Genomic DNA, 23,849 nt, shown 5'->3' on the forward strand with positions numbered 1-23,849 from the left:
CCACCGCCCTGCAGGGGAGTCAGGAACATCTGAAGAAGAGTGGCCAGAACTCAGGCTTGTGTGCATGTGGGGCGGGTGCGCATGTGCGCGCGTGCGTGCGTGACAGGTGAGGTTGCTCGGCAGCACAGTGGGGAATCTGGGTCAGAGAGCTGGAGGGGCTGTAAGCTCCTTCTGACTGCAAGGCTCTACCTTCCCAGGAGGAAACAGCTGTGCAGTGAGGGCGCGCGAGCTCTGCAGAGGAGGTGCTGAAGGCTGGAAGTCTGGGTTTGAGCTGCCCCTGACGTTTTGGTGGAGAGCCTAGCCTTTAACAGCGGAGTCGCCTCTGCAGCCGGTTTGAGCTGCTCCTGAAAAGGGAATACAGGAAGCCGGCTGTCTTTGGGAACCCCATCGCTGTTGCTCAGTTCCACACAGGAAATGTGATGCAGCCGCAAAGAGATCTGTTGGGTTCTTGGCTTGGGCTACTAATGCACAGAACTGCACAGTGAGCACTTAGCAGATACTGTTGGTGCCTACATAATTTAAAACACTTAATAAATTGCTCATTAGTCAACATAAATTCTGATTAAAACTATCAAGTGGCTAACTTCAATCCCAGCATTCACAGAGGCAGAGGCATGCAGATCTCTGTGAGTTCAAGGCCAGCCTGGACTATGTAGAGAGTTTCAGGACAGCCAAGTAAAACCTTGTCTCAAAAAAAAAAGGGCAGAAGATCCCTATCAAGTGATTTCTTCTTAATTGAAAACTATAGAGTATGTTATATCTAACAAGAGGGTTAGCATTCTAGCAATATTATTAAATAATTTAGCTGCAATGCTTTTAAGTATTAAATTATATATCAAACATCTAATGTGCATTTGAGATTACAAATAAGGCATATTTTAAAGATATATTGATAATTCCTTAACCTGCAGATTTCTTTCTTTTTTTTTTTTTTTTTTTTTTTTTGGTTTTTTTTTTGGTTTTTCGAGACAGGGTTTCTCTGCGTAGCTTTGCGCCTTTCCTGGAGCTCACTTGGTAGCCCAGGCTGGCCTCGAACTCACAGAGATCCGCCTGGCTCTGCCTCCCGAGTGCTGGGATTAAAGGCGTGTGCCACCACCGCCCGGCAACCTGCAGATTTCTTATTTGTGAGGTTAAAGTAGTTTGAATTTCTTCTAAAGTTTCCTTGTGGTCTTCTTCCACTACATAAATGCATTATTTTATAATTATAAAATAAAAATGGTCTTTAATGCTTTCAAAATTTTATTTTAAAATTGATAGATCTATTAATATTTGTATTAAGAAATTATTTGATCCACAATACTAACCTGTTTGGTCAGGTTATTTTTTTCAAATATCTGAAAGTTGAAGACATTTCTGTCCTAACTAAACAAAATTATCTGTTTTAAAACTTTATTGGGGAGTCTATTCATAAACTTCCATGCTTGAAAATTTGGAGATTAATTCAAACTGACAAATTTTAGGATGGTCAAGAAAAGAGAGCCTTCTGGGTGCTGGTGGCACACACCTTCAATCCCAGCACTCAGGGAAGCTCAGGCAGGTGGATCTCTCTGAGTCCAAGGCCAGCCTGGTCTACAAAACAAGTTCCAGAACATCCAGGCCTGTTACACAGAGAAACTCTGTCTTCAAAAAGAAAAAGAAAAAAAAAACTGATTTTAATATGAGCCCTTTAAATACTATGGAGATTTTGGTAATAACTTTTAATATATGTCATAAGCATTGATGATTTTTAAATTCTTTTAATAAAATATGAAATTTTCACTGTCTAAATCTGAATGGGGCATAGGATATCAGATTTATTGTTAGAATGTGTTTTGTGTTATATGCCACCATGTTCAAAACACATATAACACTTAATATTTGTCAACACACTTGTATAAAAGTAAATCCTAAATTACTAAGGTTTGTATCACTTTATTCTGTTTCTCATATTCATTCAAATCATTATAGGGAATTACTTATTTTTCATTAGAAATTCCCTTAAGTGCTCAAAAAAATCTATCTGGGGCTAGTTTTCAAATAATTGAATGTGTAAAGTCAAGTTTGGTGTGCGCTGGTGTGGCGATGTGTCGGTTCTCAGGCAGTGTGTACACAACTCAAGAGTCGACACAGAGATGGTCCCTGCCTTATTTATATAACACCCCTTGCCACCCAAACTACATTGACCCCTGAGTTTCCCCAGGGATGTCCTGGGTAAGAAGAGAATCCTAAGGAGGCATCCCCATCCTCCACCTCCAACGACCTGCCCCTGTGGCAGATCCCACCAGAATAAATAACAGTGAATACTTCAGAACCGCTGGGTTCCAGGGCACTGTGTGCATGTCAAATACAAATCCATCTGTTTTCAAAGCCTTAAGATGCACACGGGGAAAGGTGATCCCAGAACAGCGGGACATGAATAGCTGTGCGGGAAGGGCCATTTTTCTTTCAGGATGGAAGTAAAGCCACCCACAGCACACAGCCACCTGCCCTGCCCAATGCCTTCCTCAACTGTTACTTTGTCACTTTTTGGTGGCAGTGTTTAGCTTAGCCTCTTAGACACAGTAGAGCTGTCAGAAAATGTGTTCAGTTGTGCTCTGCTGAAGACATGCCTATCCCAAGCTTATTTTCTACACGTTTGCTGTGGCATTGATTAGACACTGTGAGGGGGGGACAAGAGTTCTCACTTGGGGCTGCTGACTGAGGCTCCCAGAATGACAGCTGTTGCTCAAATTAACCTTTGCTCAAATTGCTATCTTACTGTGCCGAGAAAGAACATGTTAGTGCCTGTTAAACTCGAGTCCAGTTATTCTACACCAAGCATTTCTTTCTGTGTATTTCCTTCCAGCTATCAGCCAAGCTCAATACCCTTCCAACGCTCATCTCCATGCGGCTGGAGTTCCTGCGAATCCTCTGTAGCCACGAGCATTACCTCAACCTGAACCTCCTCTTCATGAATACTTCAGATACCGCTCCAGCGTCTCCCAGCCCCTCCATATCCTCTCAGGTCATCCACTAAGCTGTTTTATTAATTACCTTAGTTCAATTATGCATCGCCTATAAATGTTGGACTTACTAATTAGAGGAAAAATCAAGCTATTCAAACTGGAACAATTGATCCAGATACGGGCAACAGGCTACCCTGAAGCTGTAGCATCTGATGATTGACAAATCAAGTAATTTGGCTCAAGGATCCCTCATGAGGCTAACTATATAGGAAGGAATCTGTAAGTCTAGAGAAATGAAGAAACTTAGATAAGTCTCAAGTCCTCTTTTGTCAGCATTAACTGATTATTATACAATGTCTTATGTAAATACAGGTTTGATATATTTGCAAGTACAAGGTTCCAAAGTCAAGTGAGTTTTGGAAACTCTTTGTTAATCTCATTTTTTTTGTTTGTTTGTTTTTGTTGTTGTTGTTTGTTTTTTGTTTTTTGTCAAAGGGCTCAGAAAGGAAGGGGTGCTGGAGAGGGAGGGTGATGAGAAGTAATGATTCCCCACGTGATTCGACTGTGGAAATGACCTCACTCCCCTTCCCCCATAGGTTTCTTGAGGAATTAGTGTCCTCTAGAAAACCCTTAAGGAAACGTTATTTTACAGTCACATTCTGTATGTGGAAAACCAGTCAGATGTTCAGAGCAGCAGGCACGATATCCCAGGAATAGTGTTAGATTCCATTCTGCTGTATATACTTGATACTAGCACAAAGGTGAGGCTTGTCTACTTAATCTCTTGTTACTGTGAGGCACAGTGATGGGCACCTGTAGTTCCAGGACTCAGAGGCTGAGCGGGGAGGATCGCCTGAGCCCAAGAGTTCCAGGTCAGCCTGAGCAATGTATGAAGGCTCATTTTTAATAATAGTAATAATAACAATTGTAGTAGTAAAAATAAGAGGAAGTTGGCTTAGCTATCTGTTCCAGATGGTATACTGGAAGTTAGCTACATGACCACCATAATATGACTTGGGACACACGTGACTTACAAGGACCAATGCCAAATACACCATCTGCCTGCTGTAGTTTGTTCTATGGAATGAGTCCTATGACCTCCCCATGTTGACCTCACGCTGGGTCCTCTCCCCACATCCCTCTTCTGGCTGCCCCAAGGAGTTGACAGGATCCTACCCAGCAAAGCACAAGGAAGGACTTACAGAGACACTTAATTCTGCTGCCCTGGGTGAAGGATGCCATGTTCCTGGAGTAAGAACACAGGACAGGAGTGGCCTAGGGCTGCCAGCAGCATCCAGACAGTGTGCTCAGGCAACCTTGAGAAAGGGTGCTGGGAAGACAGGCCACAGCATGGGGCCGGGTTCAGTCCTCATTTCTCTGTCGACATTTATCCTGGGCTGTTTGTTCATCTGCAGTTTTTGATAGCAGATGAGCACAGAGGGATTAACTGGTTTTCTGCTCTTTTTTTTTTCCCCTTGTTTTGCTGTCCTGGGACCCCAGCGATGTTAGGCACATGCTCTGCTGTTCAGCTCTACCCCAGCCTGGTTTCTCCACAGGCCCTGTATACTTTGCTCTCATATCCATGTTGGCCAGTCCGTGCATGCACTATCTGGCCAGAGCTCTGTGAATGCAAGCCAGGGCTGTTTTGGTTCCAGTTCTTAACACTCATCAAGCTGCTGTTTGTACTTCTGTAGAACTCAAGCTCCTGCTCCAGTTTCCAGGACCAAAAGATTGCCAGCATGTTCGATCTGACCCCGGAGTACCGCCAGCAGCACTTTCTCACGGGGCTCCTCTTCACAGAGCTGGCTGTCGCCCTGGATGCGGAAGGGGACGGGTAAGTGTCGGACACCCAGAGTGGCGCATGAAGGGAGAAATATTAACGGAGTTTCCAGTTCGACTTCTTATGTGTATAGCAAGACCCCAGAACTTCACCACTGCTGGTGCCCAGGAGAAGCACTCCTGTCTTGATGGCACCCGTGGGGCATGGAGGGGAAAGGGGATTAGAGGATCCATGAATGACCTTGTTTTTACAGCACTGAGAATTGAACCCAGAGCCTCCTCACACACTGTAGGTGTGCGCTCTACCACCGAGGCTCATCCCCGGCCTTAAAATGACTTTATTTTGGCGGGGAGGGGGTTTGAGGCAGGGTTTCTTTGTGTAGCCCTGGCTCTCCTGGGACTCTGTAGCCCAGGCTGACCTCAAACTGAGAGATCCACCTGCCTCTGCCTCCCGAGTGCTGGGAATGAAGGTGTGCGCCACCAAGCCCACCTCAAAAATGACTTCTTAAAATCCCTGTTTGGATGGGGCGGGGCGGAGGGAGGGGGTAAAAAAAAAAGTCCCTGTTTGAGCAGAGTTTACAGAAAATGCTTTGCTAGTGAATTCCCTAGGGAAAACCCACTTTGCAAGAGGGTTGCAGAGGTGGAACCCAGCGCCTTGCGCATGCTGAGCATGAGCTCATCCACTAAGCTACACCCCCAGCCCTAACAAGGCCACTTTTGACAAGGTGAGTACACCAAGAAGAAATACCAAGATGCTACTGCCCAGTGTGGACAGAGGAAGTGACAGCTAATAAGAAATCAGCTGTCCTGTGTCTAGATTACACTTCTTGTGGACAAACCTTCCTGGGCCAAGAGAGATGCTCCAGGCACCCCCGGGTCTTGTGAATCCTCTCACGGCATGTGTGTCTGAACACCGGGGTGTACGGCAGTATCCTGCCTGACTTCTTGGCTCATGGCTTACATTCTATCATGGTCTCTCTACTCAACTGAATTCCAACTTTCCCAGTACAGTTTTCTGTCCTGTGACTAACATATTTTCTCAGCAACAAAAAGTGCCCTAGGGGCTGGAGAGATGGGTTAGTGGGTAAGAGCATTGGCTGCTCTTACAGAGGACCTGAGTTCAATTCCTGACACCCTCACATAGATACACATGCAGGCAAGACACTAATGCACATCAAATAAAAATAAATAAATTTTAAAAAAAAAACTGCCCTGGGATAGTTGCTTATAAGGTGCTGAGAGACCAAAGTTTGAAAACAAGAAATTGCCTGGTTTCACTCTCTTAATTGCTTTTTAATAAATACCATGGCTTTAAGTGATTTCTCCAAGTATCTTTTGTGCTCACATCGGCAGTAGTTTTTCATTTTCTGTTTTTGCTCCCCTTGGAAACAGCCCTGACATCTGTTTCTGATCCTTGTAAACTTGTGGCTGGGGAATTACTGCTATAAGGGAGAGCTTACTCAGAGACAGCGTACTCACCCCTAATCAGGCCGATAGAGCCTTCAAAGACACCCAGAGAGGAGCTAACTAGCGGCGTCAGTGTTTGGGCAGCACAGCCATCCCTCAGAGTTCCTTTCCTAGAAAGCTGCCGGAAGTACAGTCAGGACTGCAGCATGTGGGCTAAACCTTAGAAAAACGCCATCCTTTAGCACAGCTTCCCAGTGATCCGTGTGTCCTTCTGCTGCCAAGGCAGTTAAAAGACTCACCGATGTCTGTCTCAACTCCAGTGGGGCAAGGGCTTATGGGATACACCTCTTTCCCCAAGTGAGCAGCAGAGCCATCTCACACTTGGGTTTATCCATGAATGGCCATGCTTCAGTAAATCCAGTGGCTTTCGAGCTTGGAGATCGCCTCGTTGTATCTTTGTGTTAACTAACAAGAGCAGTACCTGTCCAAAAGACAGCCCACTGCTGGAGCCACAGGCCGAGTACCAGGACCAGAACACCTGTCAGGCTGGCAGTGGTGGCGCACGCCTTTAATCCCAGCACTCAGAAGGCTGAGGCAGGCGGATCTCTGTGTTCAAGGCCAGCCTGGTCTGAGTTAGATTCCCAGAGACCAATAGAGGTGAAGAGAGAGAAGTGACTCCACAGAGTTGCCCTCTGACCTCTACACTTGCACACACACAATAATAATAATAATAATTTTTAAAGTCAAAGTTGCTACTTTGTTTTGTTTTTTGAGACGAGGTCTTGCTATATAACCCACAATGCCTCAAATTCAGTAATTCTCGGCTTCCTGAGACCTTTGTGCCTATGTAGAAGTCATTTCCTTTCTTTCTTTCTTTTTTTTTTTTTCCGAGACAGGGTTTCTCTGTGTAGCTTTGGAGCCTGTCCTGGAACTCACTCTGTAGCCCAGGCTGGCCTCGAACTCACAGAGATCCGCCTGGCTCTGCCTCCCAAGTGCTGAAATTAAAGGTGTGTGCCACCGCCGCCTGGTTCCTTTCTTTTTAACTTGTGTTTATTTCTTTATTTTGATGGGAGCACGAGTATGCCACTACACACATGTGGAGGTCAGCAAACAATTTGCAGGCGTCAGTTCTTCCACCATGTGGATCTTAGGGATCAAAGTCAAGGCCTCAGGTTTGGCAGAAGCCACCTCTACTAGCTGAGCCATCTCAGTGGCCCTCAAAGTCACTTATTTGGGCTCTAAATACAGTTGACTTTTTATTTTTAATTTTAATGTACTGTTTTTGAATAAGTAAATATTTGTGTGTGGTTATTGTACTGGTTAGACTTCTTTCTTTCCTTTGTGTGTGTGTGTGTGTGTGTGTGTGTGTGTGTGTGTGTGTGTGTGTGAACTTAACACAAGCCAGAGTCACCCGAAAAGAGGGACTGTCAATTGAGAAATTACTTCCAACAGATTGTCCGGTAGGCAAGTCCGAGGGGCATTTTCTTAGTAATGACTGATGTGGGAGGACCCAGCCCAAGCTGACAGTGCCTCCCTGGGCGGGTGGTGGTCCTGAAGGGAGCCGAGCACGAGCTTGGAAACAAGCCAGTAAGCCACACGTGCCAGGGACTCAGCTCAGTTCCTGCCACAAGGTTCCTGCACCAGCTTCACTCAGTGACGATTGTAACCAGGAACCACATGAACCCTTCCCTCCTGCGTTAGTTTCCGTCGGTGTTTTAGCACAGAGCGGCAGAAACCTGACAAGGACAGTGGTTTTCACAACATGTCAAAAGGATGTTCGGCGAGCAGGGAAATGACTGAGGCAAGCAGGCGCCGGAAATAATAAAAACTAGTTAAAGATGAAAAAAAGAACAGGAAAGTCAATTAGGGAAAAAATCAGCAAACCCGCTGGGCAGTGGTGGTGCACACCTTTAATCCCAGCACTCGGGAGGCAGATCCAGGCGGATCTCTGTGAGTTTGAGGCCAGCCTGGGCTACAGAGCGAGATCCAGGACAGGCACCAAAACTATCCAGAGAAACCCTGTCCTGAAAAACCAAAAGTAAATAAATAAATTAGCAAACCCAAAGCTTGTTATTGAAAACAACAAATTGGCAAATCTTTAGCTAGGCTGACCAAGAAAACAGAAAGAAGATGAAATGACCAAAAAAAAATTGAAAGAAGCAGGGACTAGAGAGATGGCTCAGGGGTTAAGAGCACTTGCTCTTACTGCAGAGACCCTAGTTTGGTTCCTAAAACCCACATGACAGCTGAGGGGTCTGACCTCCTTGGACTCCTACATCCACATGGTGCACATAAGCCTTATACACACATAACAAAGAAATCTTCAAAACAGTGATGTTAGAAAGGGCATTGCTGTGGTCCTCCTGGAAATAAAAAGACTTTTAAAGAGTGCTATGAAAACTTACACGCCAATAACTAGAGACTCAGGTTAAATGCACAAGTTCCTAAAAAGACAAAACTGAGTACAAGAAGAAATAGAAAAGCTGACAGACGCCAACATGTAAAGAGAGTGAATTTGTAACTAAGTAAATAACAACATTGTTTAAAGCTCCCCACAAAAAAAGTCTAGAACCAGGAGGTTTTAATGAATTCTACAAATATTTAAGGAAGAATTAACTCTGGTCCTTTCCAGAATCTTCTAATGAATAAAAGAGGTGAGAAAACTTGTCAGCTTGTTCTCTGAAGCTGTCATTACCCCCAAACTCAAACCAGACTGCACAACTTCAGACTTCAGAGCAAGGCCTGATGAAGGCAGGTGAAAAGTCACCAGTGCTACCACACACAGAATGCAGTAGCATATGAGATTGTACTCCATGGCAAATTAGTGCTGATCTCAGGAAAGTGGAAGGAATTCAGCACCTGACACTCAGGTGAGCAGATGCTCCACTGTACAGATAAAGGACAAAACCACACAATCATTTTAACAGATGCAGGAGAAAGCATTTGGCAGAATGTAGTACAGCTGCCTATAAAGTACTGATCACAGAGAACTTGCTCAGTCTCATCCTGACCTCTGGAAAACACAGCTCACCTGATCACTCGTGGAAGACATAAGCTTTCCTCCTAAGACCAGGAACAAACAAAACCTTCCATGTCTGCCACTGTTGTTCAGCTTCGTACTAAGAGTTCTGTCTAGAATAAAAGACAGTGAAATGAAATGAAAGACTGGATATTCACACTGGGAAGAAGCAAAACGTCTCCATTCTCATACACAGCCTGGTGTTATTTGTGGAAAAAATTAAGTCATTAATTTCAAAAAACGCTTTAGATTTATCAAGATGGTTGCAAGACCAATATAAAAGTCAATTGTGTTTATGTGTATTTGTGATGAACAGTCTGAAAATAGAGAACAATGCTGTCTAAACCCAAAAAAAGAATCGAGTACTTAAGAACAAATTCAGTAAAAGTGGCGTAAGGCTTGTGCACTGGAAAGAACAGAAGGGTCTTGCCAGGACGAGAGCTACATAGTGCACATCACGTGTCCGTGATCAGAGCAGCTAATGCTGCTGGGTCGGCGCTGTTCCGTAAACTGACCTGTGGATTTGATGCACTGCCTCTCAAAATTCCAGATGACTAACCCAATGTAGCCAAAACAGTTTTTAAAAAAGAATACAATTGGAAGATTCACATTCCTGGTTTTAAAATTTACCACAAAGTGAAATTACTTGACTTTATGGTTCTAAAACACAAATAGCCACATTAGTCAGTAACATGAAATTAAGAATCCAGAAGTAAATCTTATCAGTTGAGTCTTGACTGGTGCACTCAAAACAATTCAGTGAGGGAGAAATAGTTCAACAAAATGCTCCTGGATAACTGGATATTCACATGCAAAAAATTGAAGTGAACCACCATTGGTACTATAGGCAAAAATTAACCAAACCTAAGGCCTAAGTTTAAGACCTAGAACTGTGAAATGCATAGATAAGGTAAAATCAAAGTGGTCATCTTCATAAACTTGAACTAGTCAATGACATTTCAGCTCTGAAAATAAAAGCCTGAGCAACAAAAGAAAAAAACAGAATTGGATTTCACTGATATTGAAACTTGTGTGATTCTTAGGACCATCGAGAAAATTAAGAGTCCAGGCATGGTGGTGAACACCTTTAATCTCAGCACTGAGAGGCAGAGGCAGGAGGAGCTTGGTGAAGCCAGCCTGGTCCACACAGAGAGTTCCAAGTTAGCCAGGGATGTATGATGAAACTATCCCAAAACAAAAATTAAATAGGAAAATTAAAAGATAATCCACAGATCCACAGAAAGAGCAAAAATATTTACATGTCACAGATCTAATGAATTTGTATCTGAAATATAAATTTGTTATGTGTGTTTATTTGTATAAAGCTTGTGTGTACCATGTGGATACATATATTTAATTTTAGACCTCAGGAATAAAAGGAAAATTAATTCTTTTTTTTCTATTTTGTTTGCTTGTTTGTTTTTATTTGTTGAAAGTCTCATTGTGTAGCCCAGGCTAGCCTCAAACCCATGATCCTATTGCCTCAGTCTCCCAAATGCTATGCCATCCCTGGCTGTAACTAAAATTTTTATTTGTTTGCTGAAACAGGGTCTCTCTATATAGCCCTAGCTGTCCTGGAACTCACGATGTAGACTAGACTGGCCTCAGACTCACAGGGATCTGCTTGCCTCTACCTCCTGAGTACAAGAATTAAAGGCATGCACCACCATGAGCAAAAGGTTGATATAGACATTTTCCAAAGAAGGTGTGATCATAAGCACATGAAAAGATGTTCAGAATCGTTAACTATCAGGCCAGTGCCTCATTAAAACTGTGATTAAATACCACATCTTGCCTACTAGGATTGTTAGGAGAAAAAGACAGAGAGGCAAAGGTGTGGCTAGCATGTGCTAGGACCTGGGTTTAATACCCAGCATGAGAGAGAGAGAGCGAGAGAGAGAGAGAGAGCGAGAGAGAGAGAGAGAGAGAGAGAGGGAGGGAGGGAGGGAGGGAGGGAGGGAGGGAGGGAGGGAGGGAGGGAGAGAGAGAAGCCAGGCAAATGGTGGCACACACCTTTAGTCACAGCGCTCAGGAGGCAGAGGCAGGCAGATCTCTGAGTTTAAGACCAACCTGGTCTACAGAGTGAGTTCCAGGACAGTCAGAGCTACTCAGAGAAATTTTGTCTTGAAAAACCAAAAAGGGGAGGAAGAAATCACTAAAGGTGTCTTAGTCCTATAAAGGTAAAAATAGAGTTATGATTCCAGTGGTCTTACTGAGGGACATACCCAAGAGACACATGCTTACGCCCACACAAAAGCCAGGAGTATTCGGCATTCATGATAGTCCCAAAGTATTAACAACTCAAATGTTCATCGGTGGATGAGTGGATAAATGAGATTATTTTCTGTGCACAGTGAAATGTTAGCATCCAAAAGGAATGAAGTACTCATATGACATGATGAGTTTGAAAACAGGAAGCTAAAAGTAGACCAGGATTGTAATGTAGACAGTCTCCCATCGACCCTACTTTGCTTGCTTTTCACATTGTCACCGAATTGTTCAGAATCACAGTCTCCCTCACCATAGCCTGGTTTCTCAATGTTATGTCAACAGAATCAGCAGGGTACAGAGAAAAGCTGTAAGTGCCATCCACAGCCTCCTGAGTTCTCATGACCTGGATCCACGGTGTCTCAAACCGGAAGTGAAGGTCAAAATCGCCGCCCTTTACCTGCCCTTGGTTGGCATCATTCTGGACGCCTTGCCGCAGCTCTATGACTTTACAGGTAAGGACCTTCAGTTTTCTGTCATAGATCAGTAGGCCCCTGCCAGATGTCCCTCACACAGAATACAAGGTCTCTCATCAGCTCTAGTGTGGATGGTTTGTGTGGGTGACTCTTCACAGCAGTGGCCACTAAAACTTTTCTTGACCCAGACAGGTTTTTAAAATACATAATTGTATGTATTTTATTTTTTGTGGTGAGAAAATATTTGCACATTCATTCATGGATCTGCCAGTTTATGGTGGATGCCATCATCTGTGCGGCAAAAGGATGAAATAGAACAGAACTCGCCACTCTCTTGCGATTGCTGCTCTGTTGCCTCCAAATAGACATGTCCATTTTCTTTCATGGTGCTTACAAAGGAGTGTTGAAACCAAACAACTTTTTGCTCTATGCCAACCCACTGACACACAAATCATGGTGTCTTTCAGTATTAGGAAATTATGCTACAGCAAAAAAAAAAAAAAAAAAAAAAAAAAAAAAAAAAAGGTTTACTTTTGGCAACAAGAGGTCAATGCTGAGGTCAGTATCTCTTGCTTAAAACTACAAGAAGAAAGCATAATATTTTTTTTTTAATTTTTTTCCACTTCCTGGGTTTATGTTCCTGCTATGGTGTGGGCTGGAGAATGTAGGTGGAAGTGCACTATTCTGATCATTTCAGGGTAGCCCTTGCTCTGTGGGTTTGTAGAGGTTCCCAGGCTGGGTTTTTGCTGATGAATGATTTAGAGTCCGGAGAACCCCCGCCTGAGCCCAGCAGTCCTTACAAGGCACCGCCATTGATCTTAGAGAACCATCTGAGTTTCCCACTTCCTCCAAGTGCGGTGGCACCTCTGACCAAGTCATTTGTAAAATCATTACAGTAACAATTAGTTTATAAAATAAGGAGACTGGGGTTGCGCAAATACCTTAGTCAGTAAAGAGCCTGCCATCCCAAACACAAGGATCTGTGTTCGATTCCCAGAACTCACAGAAACATTTCTGACATGGCCGTATACACTTGTAATCCCATCCCTGGGAAGGTGAGACAGGAAGATCCCTAGAGCTCTCCAGTCAGCCAACCAGGAAGAAAAAAAAAAGTGGGCAGTGCCTGAGGAACAAAACAAGGTCATCTTGCCTCTAAATGAACACGCATAGCTGCACATGGGCACGCACACATTCTCGCACTCACGTACACACAAATACACAAGATGAGAACAGTCACCTAGAACTTTCAATTCGTGCAAATTGCAAAGTGAAAGGTAAGCATTCCTATGGAAGTAGTTATTTCTCTTCTTTATTAAAAGAAAAAAATTCCTCGTGCAAATCGCCAGGGAGAAAGCTCAGCAGTTAAGAGCACTTGCTGCTCTTGCAGAGGATCTGGCTTGGGTTCCCAGCGCCTCACAACTGCCTGTAACTCCAGTTCCAGAGGATCTGATGCCCTCTTCTGACCTCCCCAAACCCGTGAAGTACACATACATACATACATGCAGGCACTAACATATACACATAAAATAAAAACAAACTTTTTTAAAGCTACATCTCATGGGATGGAAACCTGAGTCAGTGTTTAAGAGAACTGGCTGCTCTTCTAGAGGACCAAGGGTCAATTCCCAGTACCCACATGGTAGCCTACAACTGTCTGTGACTCCAGTTCTAGGACATCTGATGCCCTGTTGTAGCCTCTGAGGTCATCAGTCATGAAAGTGATACAGACATACATATATGTAACAAAATTACAAAAAAATAAAATAAGGCCGGGCGGCAGTGGTGCACGACTTTAATCCCAGCACTCGGGAGGCAGAGCCAGGTGGATCTCTGTGAGTTCGAGGCCAGCCTGATCTACAGAGTGAGACCCAGGACAGGCACCAAAACTACACAGAGAAACCCTGTCTGAGAAAAAAAAAAAAAAAAGTTAAAGTCTAAATTCAGACTTAAGCCTCATCTGTTCAGTAAGTGACCTTTGACAAGTGTGGCTTTTCTGTAAATGTAGATATGCCTGCTATGTGGCATTATAATAATATAATGTATACTATAATAATATGTAATAAATTAGCATTTGCTTTGACTTTTGAAACAATCTCAGTGCATGGTTTATTATAATAGCATATTATTCTACAAGGTACTTATTCTGAAGTTACAGGTTCCATTTTATTGGATCATTATTTAAAATCAACAGTATTATTTTAAATACAGAACAGAACACACAGAAGTATTACAAAACTTTGAAAGCTTTTATTTTTTTAAGATTTATTTATTATGTATGCAATGTTCTGCCTGCATGTGTCCCTGCAGGCCAGAAGAGGGCATCAGATCCCATTATAGATGGTTGCTGGGAATTGAACTCAGGACCTCTAGAAGAGCAGTCAGTGCTCTTAACCGCTGAGCCATCTCTCCAGCCCCGAAAGCTTTTATTTTTAACATCTGAAAAATTAATTTGTAGCCTAAGCTTGTGCTCAGCAGTTCATTTGTTTTAAGCCTGTGTGCTTTTTCTCTGGGTACATAACGGTAAACGCCAGGTTTTGAGTTACTTGCTGACTTTAGGAACTAAGATGCTTCTGTCACTTGTTGGGTTGAAGACAGGGAACTGTGGTCTTTGGCTTGACATCACCCCTAGTGATGCTTAATTGCAGTTGCAGATGCTCGAGGTGGGAAGAGCCGTGCCAGCGGCTCATATGAGGAACAAGATGTGGCCAATGGAATCAACCAGAATGTGGCCCTGGCCATAGCAGGGAATCATCTAAATTTGAAGATGAGCGGATCAATGCTGTCTTCCTTGGTATGTTGGTACCCATTTTTTGTTGGTGTGTCCTCCTCCTGACCTCTGAGTGAACCCAGCTTAGAGCAGAGGTGGTTTCTGCCTCCCCACTGAGCTACAGGAATCCAAGAGGCTGACAGCAGCGAGCACTCTGCTCAGACAGCCATGGTAAGAGCAGGAGATACACACGTCACATTTAGCCAGTCCCAGTGTGCCAAGTGCAGAAAACTATCAGAGAGGGGAACTTGGGGGATTCTGAAATCATTGCAGAGAAGATCAACCCAAAGCGTCCTTCCATTGAATTTAGGCTGGGCTTACTCCGTGTGTCATTAGTCTTAATGTTTGCCTCAAATAAATGACTGAAGGGACCAGAGCGTCCAAAGCAAAAGCCTTCAGCTTTCCTAGGTCCCCAGAGAGCCCAAGGAGATTTGTTTGGCTTGTCCTTTGACGGAAGGGGGGGCTCTTTGTGGGACGCTGCACCTGAGCTGGGACGCCTCTGTTGATGTGCTCCGTCTCTTGTTGAGACAGCACTTCACCTTCTAGCTCAGTGTTGTTACTGTTCTGTTCTTATTTGACTTGGTGTGCTGTATTTTATGATCCTAGGGATGTGCGCGCCTAGGGCAACCTAGGGTTTGAGAGAGCAAGGCAGTCAATATCATTTTACATTTCAACATAAGATCAGAATCCGCAGGAAACTTGCTTGGTTTTCTTCTGAGTGAGGCAGGGTCTTGACACAACTATTCTTTATTAGATGATTTCTTTTTTTTCCCTTCCTCCCAGCACTTAGAGCCTCAGCCCCTTTCACCCTTGGCCAGGAGGGTTAGGGAGTCAGGGAGACGGGACACATGAGACTTGGCATCACAGATCTTACAGTTCAACAGTGTGCCTTCTGACCACACTCTACATCTGAATAATCCTCCTTACCAAAGTTCCCTGCTCAGGGCAGTATGTGCCTTTTACATGAACTGCCTGTGAGGAGGAGCGAAACTGGAAGTTCACCTGTTGGAACATACTCCCTGTGACGTTCTAGCTGAAGACTCTCCTTTCTTGTCAACATCCTCAGAATACCTTAAGTGAAAGGACGTTCGTCATCTGTCATTGCCATCCAAGGCTAGCATTTCCCTCACCCTACTCACAAATTCCTCACTGCAATGTCACTGCCACCCTCCACTATTATCCACACCACATGCAGCAAGGGTGCAGCTGCACACTGTTGTCTGTCTTGGTGTTGTGAGTTATAGCAAGCGTGCTTAGCAGCACTCTCCAGTGAACATGCTCCTAGGGAATTACAGCCTGAGGACCCACCCACCCTCGGGTGAATTTTGGTGTAGGTCCCATTGCAGATGGCTTCACAAACATGCGGATTTGATCCACGTGCTGAGCAGTTCATGATCTTGATGTGAAGCAGAAATGTTGGACTATTCATTGTGTCTGGTTAAGCTAGTTCTCCTCCGTAAGTCCAACCCTCCACTGGCCATCTTGAAGAAGTTCTTGGAGATCTTAGCAACAGGAATGCACCATGGCATCGCTGATATTGGAGAACATGGTCAGGGTCTAGGGCAGACCACCAGACAGTGCTCAGTTCAGTGGTTCTTAGCTTGACCCAAATTGTGCCCAAGGTGGGTCTTTACTGAGCACCAAGCACCCTGCTCCTTTCTTCCTTTGCCTCGGGAGGACAGGGCTACTGAAAGCAGATGGCCAGTCAGCGAGGAAGTGGGTACAGTGTTCTGAGAGGTTCCCATCTCTTACGGTTTGGGTTTGTTTTTTTTCTGTTGCTTGGCCTCCTCCCCACCCTCCCCAACCATCTGCCTCCTTCCAGCCCTATAAGCAATACAACATGCTGAATGCAGACACCACCCGCCACCTCATGATTTGCTTCCTGTGGATCATGAAAAACGCTGACCAGGGCCTCATCCGGAGGTGGATTGCTGACCTGCCTTCCATGCAGCTCAATAGGATTTTAGACCTGCTGTTCATCTGTGTCTCCTGTTTTGAGTACAAGGTAAGTGTGGGGTGTCGTCTTCGTTTTCTATTTCAATCCCATCTTGTTCCTCTTCCCTTTGAGCAATGGCCGCATCATTCGCTCTTCATACGTCTGTAGATGTAACCAATTGTCTTTTTAAAATAAGAAACACAGAGCCAATGTAAAAGAGAAAGCCGAGAGGTCAGAGCTCAGAGATAAAATCTTACCTCCTGCAGTGCTCCTAGCTTCCCCGAGAGAGGGAGGTACTTCCTGTGTCTCTGTTTAAATAATCTTTCTGTTCTGCCTTCTCATTGGTTGTAAACCCAACCACATGACTGCCTCATCACTGCCTGTAAGTACCGCCCTCCAGGTCTTAAAGGCATATGTCTCCAATACTGGCTGTATCCCTGAACACACAGAAATCTACCTAGCTCTTCTAACCACCATGCTCTTGCTATGGCTCTAATAGCTCTGACCCCAGGGCAACTTTATTTATTAACATAAAATTAAAATCACATTTCAGTACAAATAAAATATCACCACATTTCCCCTTTTCTATTTTAATAAAAAGAAAAAAGGCAAAAGGTTATAACTAACAAAAGAAAAACTATATACAAAAGTACAATAACTATATACAATATATACAAGTAACAAATACCTAAACAATGTCTAGTCCATTTGTATTTGACAAATCAGAGAAAATAATTCCCTTATCTATCCTATTTTAGTAAGTCCAAAATGTATCTAATTCACTTTCTATCCTAATTAATCTTCAACTATAACTAACTAATCTTCAACTCCCTCAGAGACCCAAGAAGGAAATAATATTAGCTAACAAAAATAAAAACAAGAAGTGCACAAAAGCAACTTCCAAAAATTTTGTGAGTTGACAGAAACAACCAGCTGCCTGGACAGTTACCTGAGGTTTCTCCACAGTGTTGGGGCATCATCTTCAGCCTATAGGCTTATGGTATCTGACAGACTCATTTGTGAAGTAGGTTGTACACAAGGTCAACAGTTCAACCTCACATTGGGTGAGAGCAGTCCATGTACCAGAAACACCTGAATTCCACTAGTGTCATGTCATGATTCAGGATTTTAAATTCTGAAAATTGTTGATGGTTTTTGAATTCAGCTGTCCATTCTTCTTGGCTGTGTATATATGGCTTCATCTCAGCATCCCCTTCTTCTCCACATCCCTCTATTAAATGCCAGTCTACTATTGAGAGGCGTGAGCTTTCAGTTGCTGTTCCATTGCACAACAGAAGCCATCGGCCCACTGCCTGTTCAGCTGCCTTCGAAGAAAAGGGTACTGTACCTTTTCCAGATTGTGAAGGCGACTTCAGGGATGGTGCCATATTGTCCTGGCCTCAGAAGATGCCTTTTGATAAAGCCATAACCACACTTGTTTTGGCAGGAATCAGTAGTCCTTTGTTTCGTGTTCTGTCTGTCCATTTTGTCCTGTTGATTTGAGGATACTTTGTTGTCCAGTGGCTAACTTTTGCCACAATGAAAATTAACTCCATATGCAGTTTCTTCAATGCCCATATTTTCTCTGAAGTAGATTGGTACTGCCAGGAGCCGACATGTCTCAAAAAAGAAAAATTTCTAAGTTATTAAAACATTTTAAATGCCATATTCTGTAGATCTCTGAAGGGTTTGAAGATGACCTGTCTAAAATACATCTGCTCAATTTTTAAAACATATCTAATATGACTACAATTTCTATTGTAATGTCTAACTACTAACTTTCATTTCTTTATATCCTAATAGTTGGTAATAATGTAAAGTATTTAAAACTAGTAATTGTCTTTTTCTTTTCTTTTCTTTCTTTCTTTCTTTTTTTTTTTAAACAAGAACCTTAAATCTAATCTCCTTTGCTTAGCCTTTTTCCTAACCCTTGACAACTTGTAACCTACCCCCCTAAATAATGAAAATTATCCCAGACCCAAAACCCATTAAAAAGAACCAAAAAAAAAAACCACCCGCCCCACACCACCTCTTTGGGAAGGTGGGCGTCATTCTTAAAATTGCTTCCTGCTGGGTATGGGCGAAGTTATCTTTATCCTGAAAGAAAAATTTAAGTTAATTGTCAAATTCTAGGAAAGGTAACTATATCCTTCATTATTATCCAGTCTATGTATAAAGCCAAAGTTCAGGGTTTATCTCAAGTCCTTATTCAAGTAGTCTTTGAGACTGGATCATCTCAGCTAGTCATCTCAAAATTGCTCTGAGCACCTTGTAGTTCAAAGCTGATCTATAGATGATGTTTGTCAGTTCAGTGATATTATTATTGTCCACGTGGAATTGTTGTTGTTGTGTTTGTTGTTGAAGCATATTGGCCTTCTCCAATAAGCTGATCCTGAGAAACTTGTATTCCTTTATCCCTCCATTGTGTTTCTACGTTTCTAGCTTCCTCCTTAAACCACGTTAGAAATTGAATTCTCTGGCTGGGTTCCAGAACAGCTTGTGCAAGGTCCCGCCAGTCCTGTGGTATAATCCTATTATATGTTGACCAAGAGTTTAACATTTGCTTTACATATGGGGAATGCATGCCATAAGATACTATTGCCTCCTTAAACCTTTTAAAATCCATCAGTTCAATTGGAGCCCAGATATTTTGTGTAGCCATTTGATCAGGCATCTGCTGTACGGTTACAGGATAAATTAAGGATGACTGTGTGAAAACAGGCTTTCTTTCTGTAACCTTATGATCCAAACTTGAACCAACTTCACTGTTAAAATTAACAGGTTTTTCTAAAGCTGTTATCCTGGCACTTAAATCGACTATCTTTTTAAATAGTAAAATGAGAATAAGCATGGTGATAAACTGCATAATTCCCATAATACTAATCTTTTCATATAGTTGTTCCATTGTCAGACTGCCTAAAATTTCAAAAACCCAATTTTCTTCCAATGTACACAGAAAACCCATTTTTTTTAAATGTGGAAAAAATTTGTCTTTTAAATAGTTTCCTTTATGACTTACCAAATCTGCGTAGAACAGTAGAAATCCGAGCGAATTTCAAAAGAGCCACCTAGTGTCCTAGGTGTGAATCCAGAGAGAGAGAGAGAGAGAGAGAGAGAGAGAGAGAGAGAGAGAGAGACAGAGACAGAGACAGAGAGACAGAGAGACAGAGAGAAAGCAAGAGAGAAACCGAAAGCAAAAGTGAAAGTGAAAGTGAAAGCGAAGGGGTAGCCGGCTAAAGCTTAAAGCCAGCCACTTGTTCCCTCTTGAGCCGAGTCAAGGCTTGGCTTTACAGGCAGGGGCCCTGTTTAGCAGGGCAGGCCTGAGCTGTTTGTAGCACTGGCTTTAAGCAAGCAGCTCACAGTCCAGCCTGAGCCCAAGCAGACCTGGGCCGGGGCTAGGGAGCCGGTTGCTCCGGCTAGGGAGCCGGCCCCAAGCAGTTTTTAATGGATTCTTGTCACGTTGGGCGCCAGATGTAGATGTAACCAATTGTCTTTTTAAAATAAGAAACACAGAGCCAATGTAAAAGAGAAAGCCGAGAGGTCAGAGCTCAGAGATAAAATCTTACCTCCTGCAGTGCTCCTAGCTTCCCCGAGAGAGGGAGGTACTTCCTGTGTCTCTGTTTAAATAATCTTTCTGTTCTGCCTTCTCATTGGTTGTAAACCCAACCACATGACTGCCTCATCACTGCCTGTAAGTACCGCCCTCCAGGTCTTAAAGGCATATGTCTCCAATACTGGCTGTATCCCTGAACACACAGAAATCTACCTAGCTCTTCTAACCACCATGCTCTTGCTATGGCTCTAATAGCTCTGACCCCAGGGCAACTTTATTTATTAACATAAAATTAAAATCACATTTCAGTACAAATAAAATATCACCACATACGTCTATATTCCACCCCATAGCTTGGTTGCGTTTGCAGATGTGACCACTCCGCGTGGAGAGAATGCCTGCCTATTGCAGTGGGCCCATCCCCACTAATAAAGTTTCGTCCGTGGGAGCCTCCAGAAAAGCGACTGTGTCGTACATGTCAAAACTCCCCACCATGGCCCCGAAGTGTTCTCCTTTGACAAATCTCTCCACCAATAGAGACACTGCTAAACTGAAGGTTCCTACCTCTGTCCTTCCAGGGAAAGCAGAGTTCCGACAAAGTCAGTAACCAGGTCCTGCAGAAGTCAAGGGATGTCAAGGCCAAGCTGGAAGAGGCCCTGCTCCGCGGAGAAGGAGCCCGCGGGGAGATGATGCGCCGTCGCACTCCAGGTGTGTGGGTAGGCCTCCCCACCTGTCGGACAGCTCTTCACTCTTTGTGGGGAGGAAGGTCCCTGGATGTCACTCCCTGAGACAGCAGGTTCTGGATCCTGTGCTTGGTTTGTAGAATGCTTGTCCTCTGCCTCTGAGGGTAAGAATCACCCTGAGAGTCCCCAGCTGCCATGTTTTAATTAAGGTTTAAGAGCAAGTAAAGGCCACATCCAGGAAAGTGATTGACAGAGGAGGGAAGCATTGTCTCCCTTGTGCTTAGGCCCCTAGAGCAGACTGACCAACCAACTGGAGGGTTCTGGGACCCACAGTCATATCCCTGAGTCATTGAGTATACAACTGGAATGGAGCAGTCTCCCCAAAACACTGCCAGCATACCACCATCCTAGGGACCCCATGACCCAAACACCTGAGCTCATCACCTAAGACAATCAAATGTCATGTGCTCCCAGGAGGGCACGGACTTTGGAGAGCACTCAGCACCTTCTCTGGGTACCCTACTCTTCTTTCCAGCAAGTCAGTGTGTGTGTGTGGGGGGGGGCGTGTTGCTCAGGGGAGCCCCTGCTCAGGGGAAATGTGAAAGGCAAGACATCTTCCAGAGCTGCCTCCTGTCCACAGGCAGGTCACCACAGAGACAGACAGCATGGCGGCTTTGTCTCCTCGGGGCAGCAGAGACTGATTAACAGAAGAATGTGCTGAGGCTTCTCAGTTAAGCTGGGCCCTGGACTTGGGGTTATCTGAGAAGGTTTCACGCTAATCAAATTCCTGTCGTGTGTTTCTTAACTCCTAGGGAATGACCGATTTCCAGGCCTGAGTGAAAATCTGAGGTGGAGGAAAGAGCAGACCCAGTGGCGGCAAGCTAACGAGAAGATGGATAAGTGAGTCGCTCGCTTGGCTGCTCCGGGCTACTTTCATTGAAAGTCTTAAACTCTTTTTCCCAGGCTCCTTGTGTTTCTGGGACAATTGTATCCTTCCAGGGGTAAGAAAAGGAAACATACTGTCTGTGTAAATACAGCTCCAGCTACCCAGGGTGCCCAAAGGTGTCAGAAGCTGTGACCTTGGCTCTTAAAAAATGTATTCATTGTTTAAAAAAAACCAGTTTCTGCACCCTTGGGTAGCTGATGAAAGCAGCCAGTGAAGAGCAGAGAAATAGAGAAAAGTGCAACTCCACATCTGTATTTCCATAGTGAAAATGGGTGCAAAGATGGATAGTCAGGGGTATTTATAGTAGCCTTATTTTTAATTGTTCAAAAAAATCAGAACTGCTTGGGCTGGAGAGATGGCTCAGTGTTTGGGAGCATTGACTGCTCTTCCAGAGGACCCCAGTTTGATTCTCAGCACCTACATGTTAGTTCGCAACAGTCTATAACGCCAAGATCTGACACCCTCACACAGACATACATGCAGGTAAAACATCAATGCACATAAAATAAAAATAAATTTTAAAAGTCAGAACTGCTATGATGTTTAAGAATATGGAAACAGAACAAAGTCCCAGGCTGCTAACATGTTGTGGAATCATTAAGTAACCTAGACAGATGCTTGGTTTTAGTTTACTCTCTAATCTCTAATTACATACAGGAGCTGTGTTTGTAAAAGGCCATGGAATAGGGTGGTGGCGGCACACGCCTTTAATCCCAGCACTTGGGAGACAGAGGTAGGTGGATCTCTGTGAGTTCGAGGCCAGCCTGGGCTACAGAGTAAGTTCCACCACAGCCAGGGCTACACAGAGAAAACCTGTCTCGAAGAAAAAAAAAAAAAAAAAAAAACTCTCAAAGAAATTTACCAAAACAATAATAGTGATTTGGGAATTTTAAAAATGTAAGTGATTTGTATTTTCTTTTTCACAATTTGTTATGTTTTCTACATTGGATTTGCATTTTCATATCTAGTATAATCAGAAAAAAATTACAAAGAAAATGAAAAACAACCCTGCTTGGATGTCAACATATGCCGTGTGTGTATGTGTGTGTGTGTGTGTGTGTGTCTTAGTTTGCTTTCCGTCACTCTGCTAAAACACTATGGCCAAAAGCAGCTTGAGGGAGACAGTTTATTTCATCCTATGATTTACAGTTCATCACAGATGGAGGTCAGGGTAGAAACCTGGAGACAGAGACTGGAGCAAAGGCCATGGAGAAATACTAACTTACTGACTTGCTCTCCATGACCTGCTAGCCTGCTTTCCTATAGAACTCTGACCACCTGCCCAGGCGTGGCAAACCCCGCAGTGAGCTGGGCCCTCCTACATCAATCCTTAATAAAGAAAATGCCTCTATGAACTTGCCTGTCGCCCAATATGATAGAGGCAGTTCCTCAATTGAGAGTCCCTCTAGGTTTGTGTCCAATTGACAGAAACCAGCCAGCGCATGTATATTTATGAATTATATACCAAAGGGGAGAGAAAGAGAGGACTGTATATAACAGTTTAGACATATGAGAGCAAAAGATAAATGTGTGTGCATAGATAACCTAAGTCTTCTCTGCCTCTTAGCCATAGGTGGCTTTAGGGCAGATTCACTGAACAAAACTCTGAATGGCTGAGGACCCCACATATATGACAAAGCATAGATAATACAGCTTCATGGAGTGTGAAGTGTTCATCAAAGGGAGGGATGAGAAGACTTGGGTGTCGTTTTATAAATGAATGTTAATATCTTTACCATTACCATAACACATCCTAGTCAATTTATGGGACTGTGGGGAGACACACTTACCTAAAACATCACATTTTTCCTACTTACTCTAAAATATTTTTCCTAGAAACATTTTAATAATAGTTTTGAAAAGCATGCCAAATAATCTGGTATCCCATAGCTTCTTAACAGTGAAGGATGCTACTTGTGCAAGTCAGTATGTGATACCCATTAAATGGTGATGGCTTTGCCAGTGAACAAGAATATCCTCTTCTGGGGCTTGGAAGGGAGGCGACCACAAGCTGCCAGGTCTGAAGATGCACGGAGACATGCATTGTTTACTCTGCTGTTGCACAGGAACCCCAGTTGTTGGTCTTATTAATAATGCCCGCTTGCTCAGAGCACTTGGGCTCGCTCTGGTTTCCCTAGCTGGTGTTTAACT

The 23,849-nt window shown here is 43.6% G+C and overlaps 1 protein-coding gene and 1 non-coding gene across 3 annotated transcripts in view; one reads left to right on the plus strand and one right to left on the minus strand.

The window, feature by feature from the left end:
- Positions 1 to 23,849, plus strand: part of Dock8 (dedicator of cytokinesis 8) — a 212,403-nt gene that overhangs the window by 152,339 nt on the left and 36,215 nt on the right. For both annotated transcript variants that reach the window (XM_042262086.2, XM_076561526.1), the window contains 7 exons: positions 2,825 to 2,983; positions 4,619 to 4,758; positions 11,683 to 11,852; positions 14,459 to 14,604; positions 16,403 to 16,585; positions 20,648 to 20,777; positions 21,565 to 21,652. In XM_042262086.2, the coding sequence (XP_042118020.2) occupies positions 2,825 to 2,983; positions 4,619 to 4,758; positions 11,683 to 11,852; positions 14,459 to 14,604; positions 16,403 to 16,585; positions 20,648 to 20,777; positions 21,565 to 21,652 (1,016 nt within the window). The remainder of the gene's footprint in view (positions 1 to 2,824; positions 2,984 to 4,618; positions 4,759 to 11,682; positions 11,853 to 14,458; positions 14,605 to 16,402; positions 16,586 to 20,647; positions 20,778 to 21,564; positions 21,653 to 23,849) is intronic.
- On the minus strand, positions 23,604 to 23,734 carry LOC121827001 (small nucleolar RNA SNORA24). The gene has a single exon (XR_006069150.1). It is a non-coding gene; the product is annotated as a small nucleolar RNA SNORA24 (small nucleolar RNA).

Source organism: Peromyscus maniculatus, chromosome 1 (assembly GCF_049852395.1).
Source record: "Peromyscus maniculatus bairdii isolate BWxNUB_F1_BW_parent chromosome 1, HU_Pman_BW_mat_3.1, whole genome shotgun sequence".
Classification (NCBI taxonomy): Eukaryota; Metazoa; Chordata; class Mammalia; order Rodentia; family Cricetidae; genus Peromyscus; species Peromyscus maniculatus.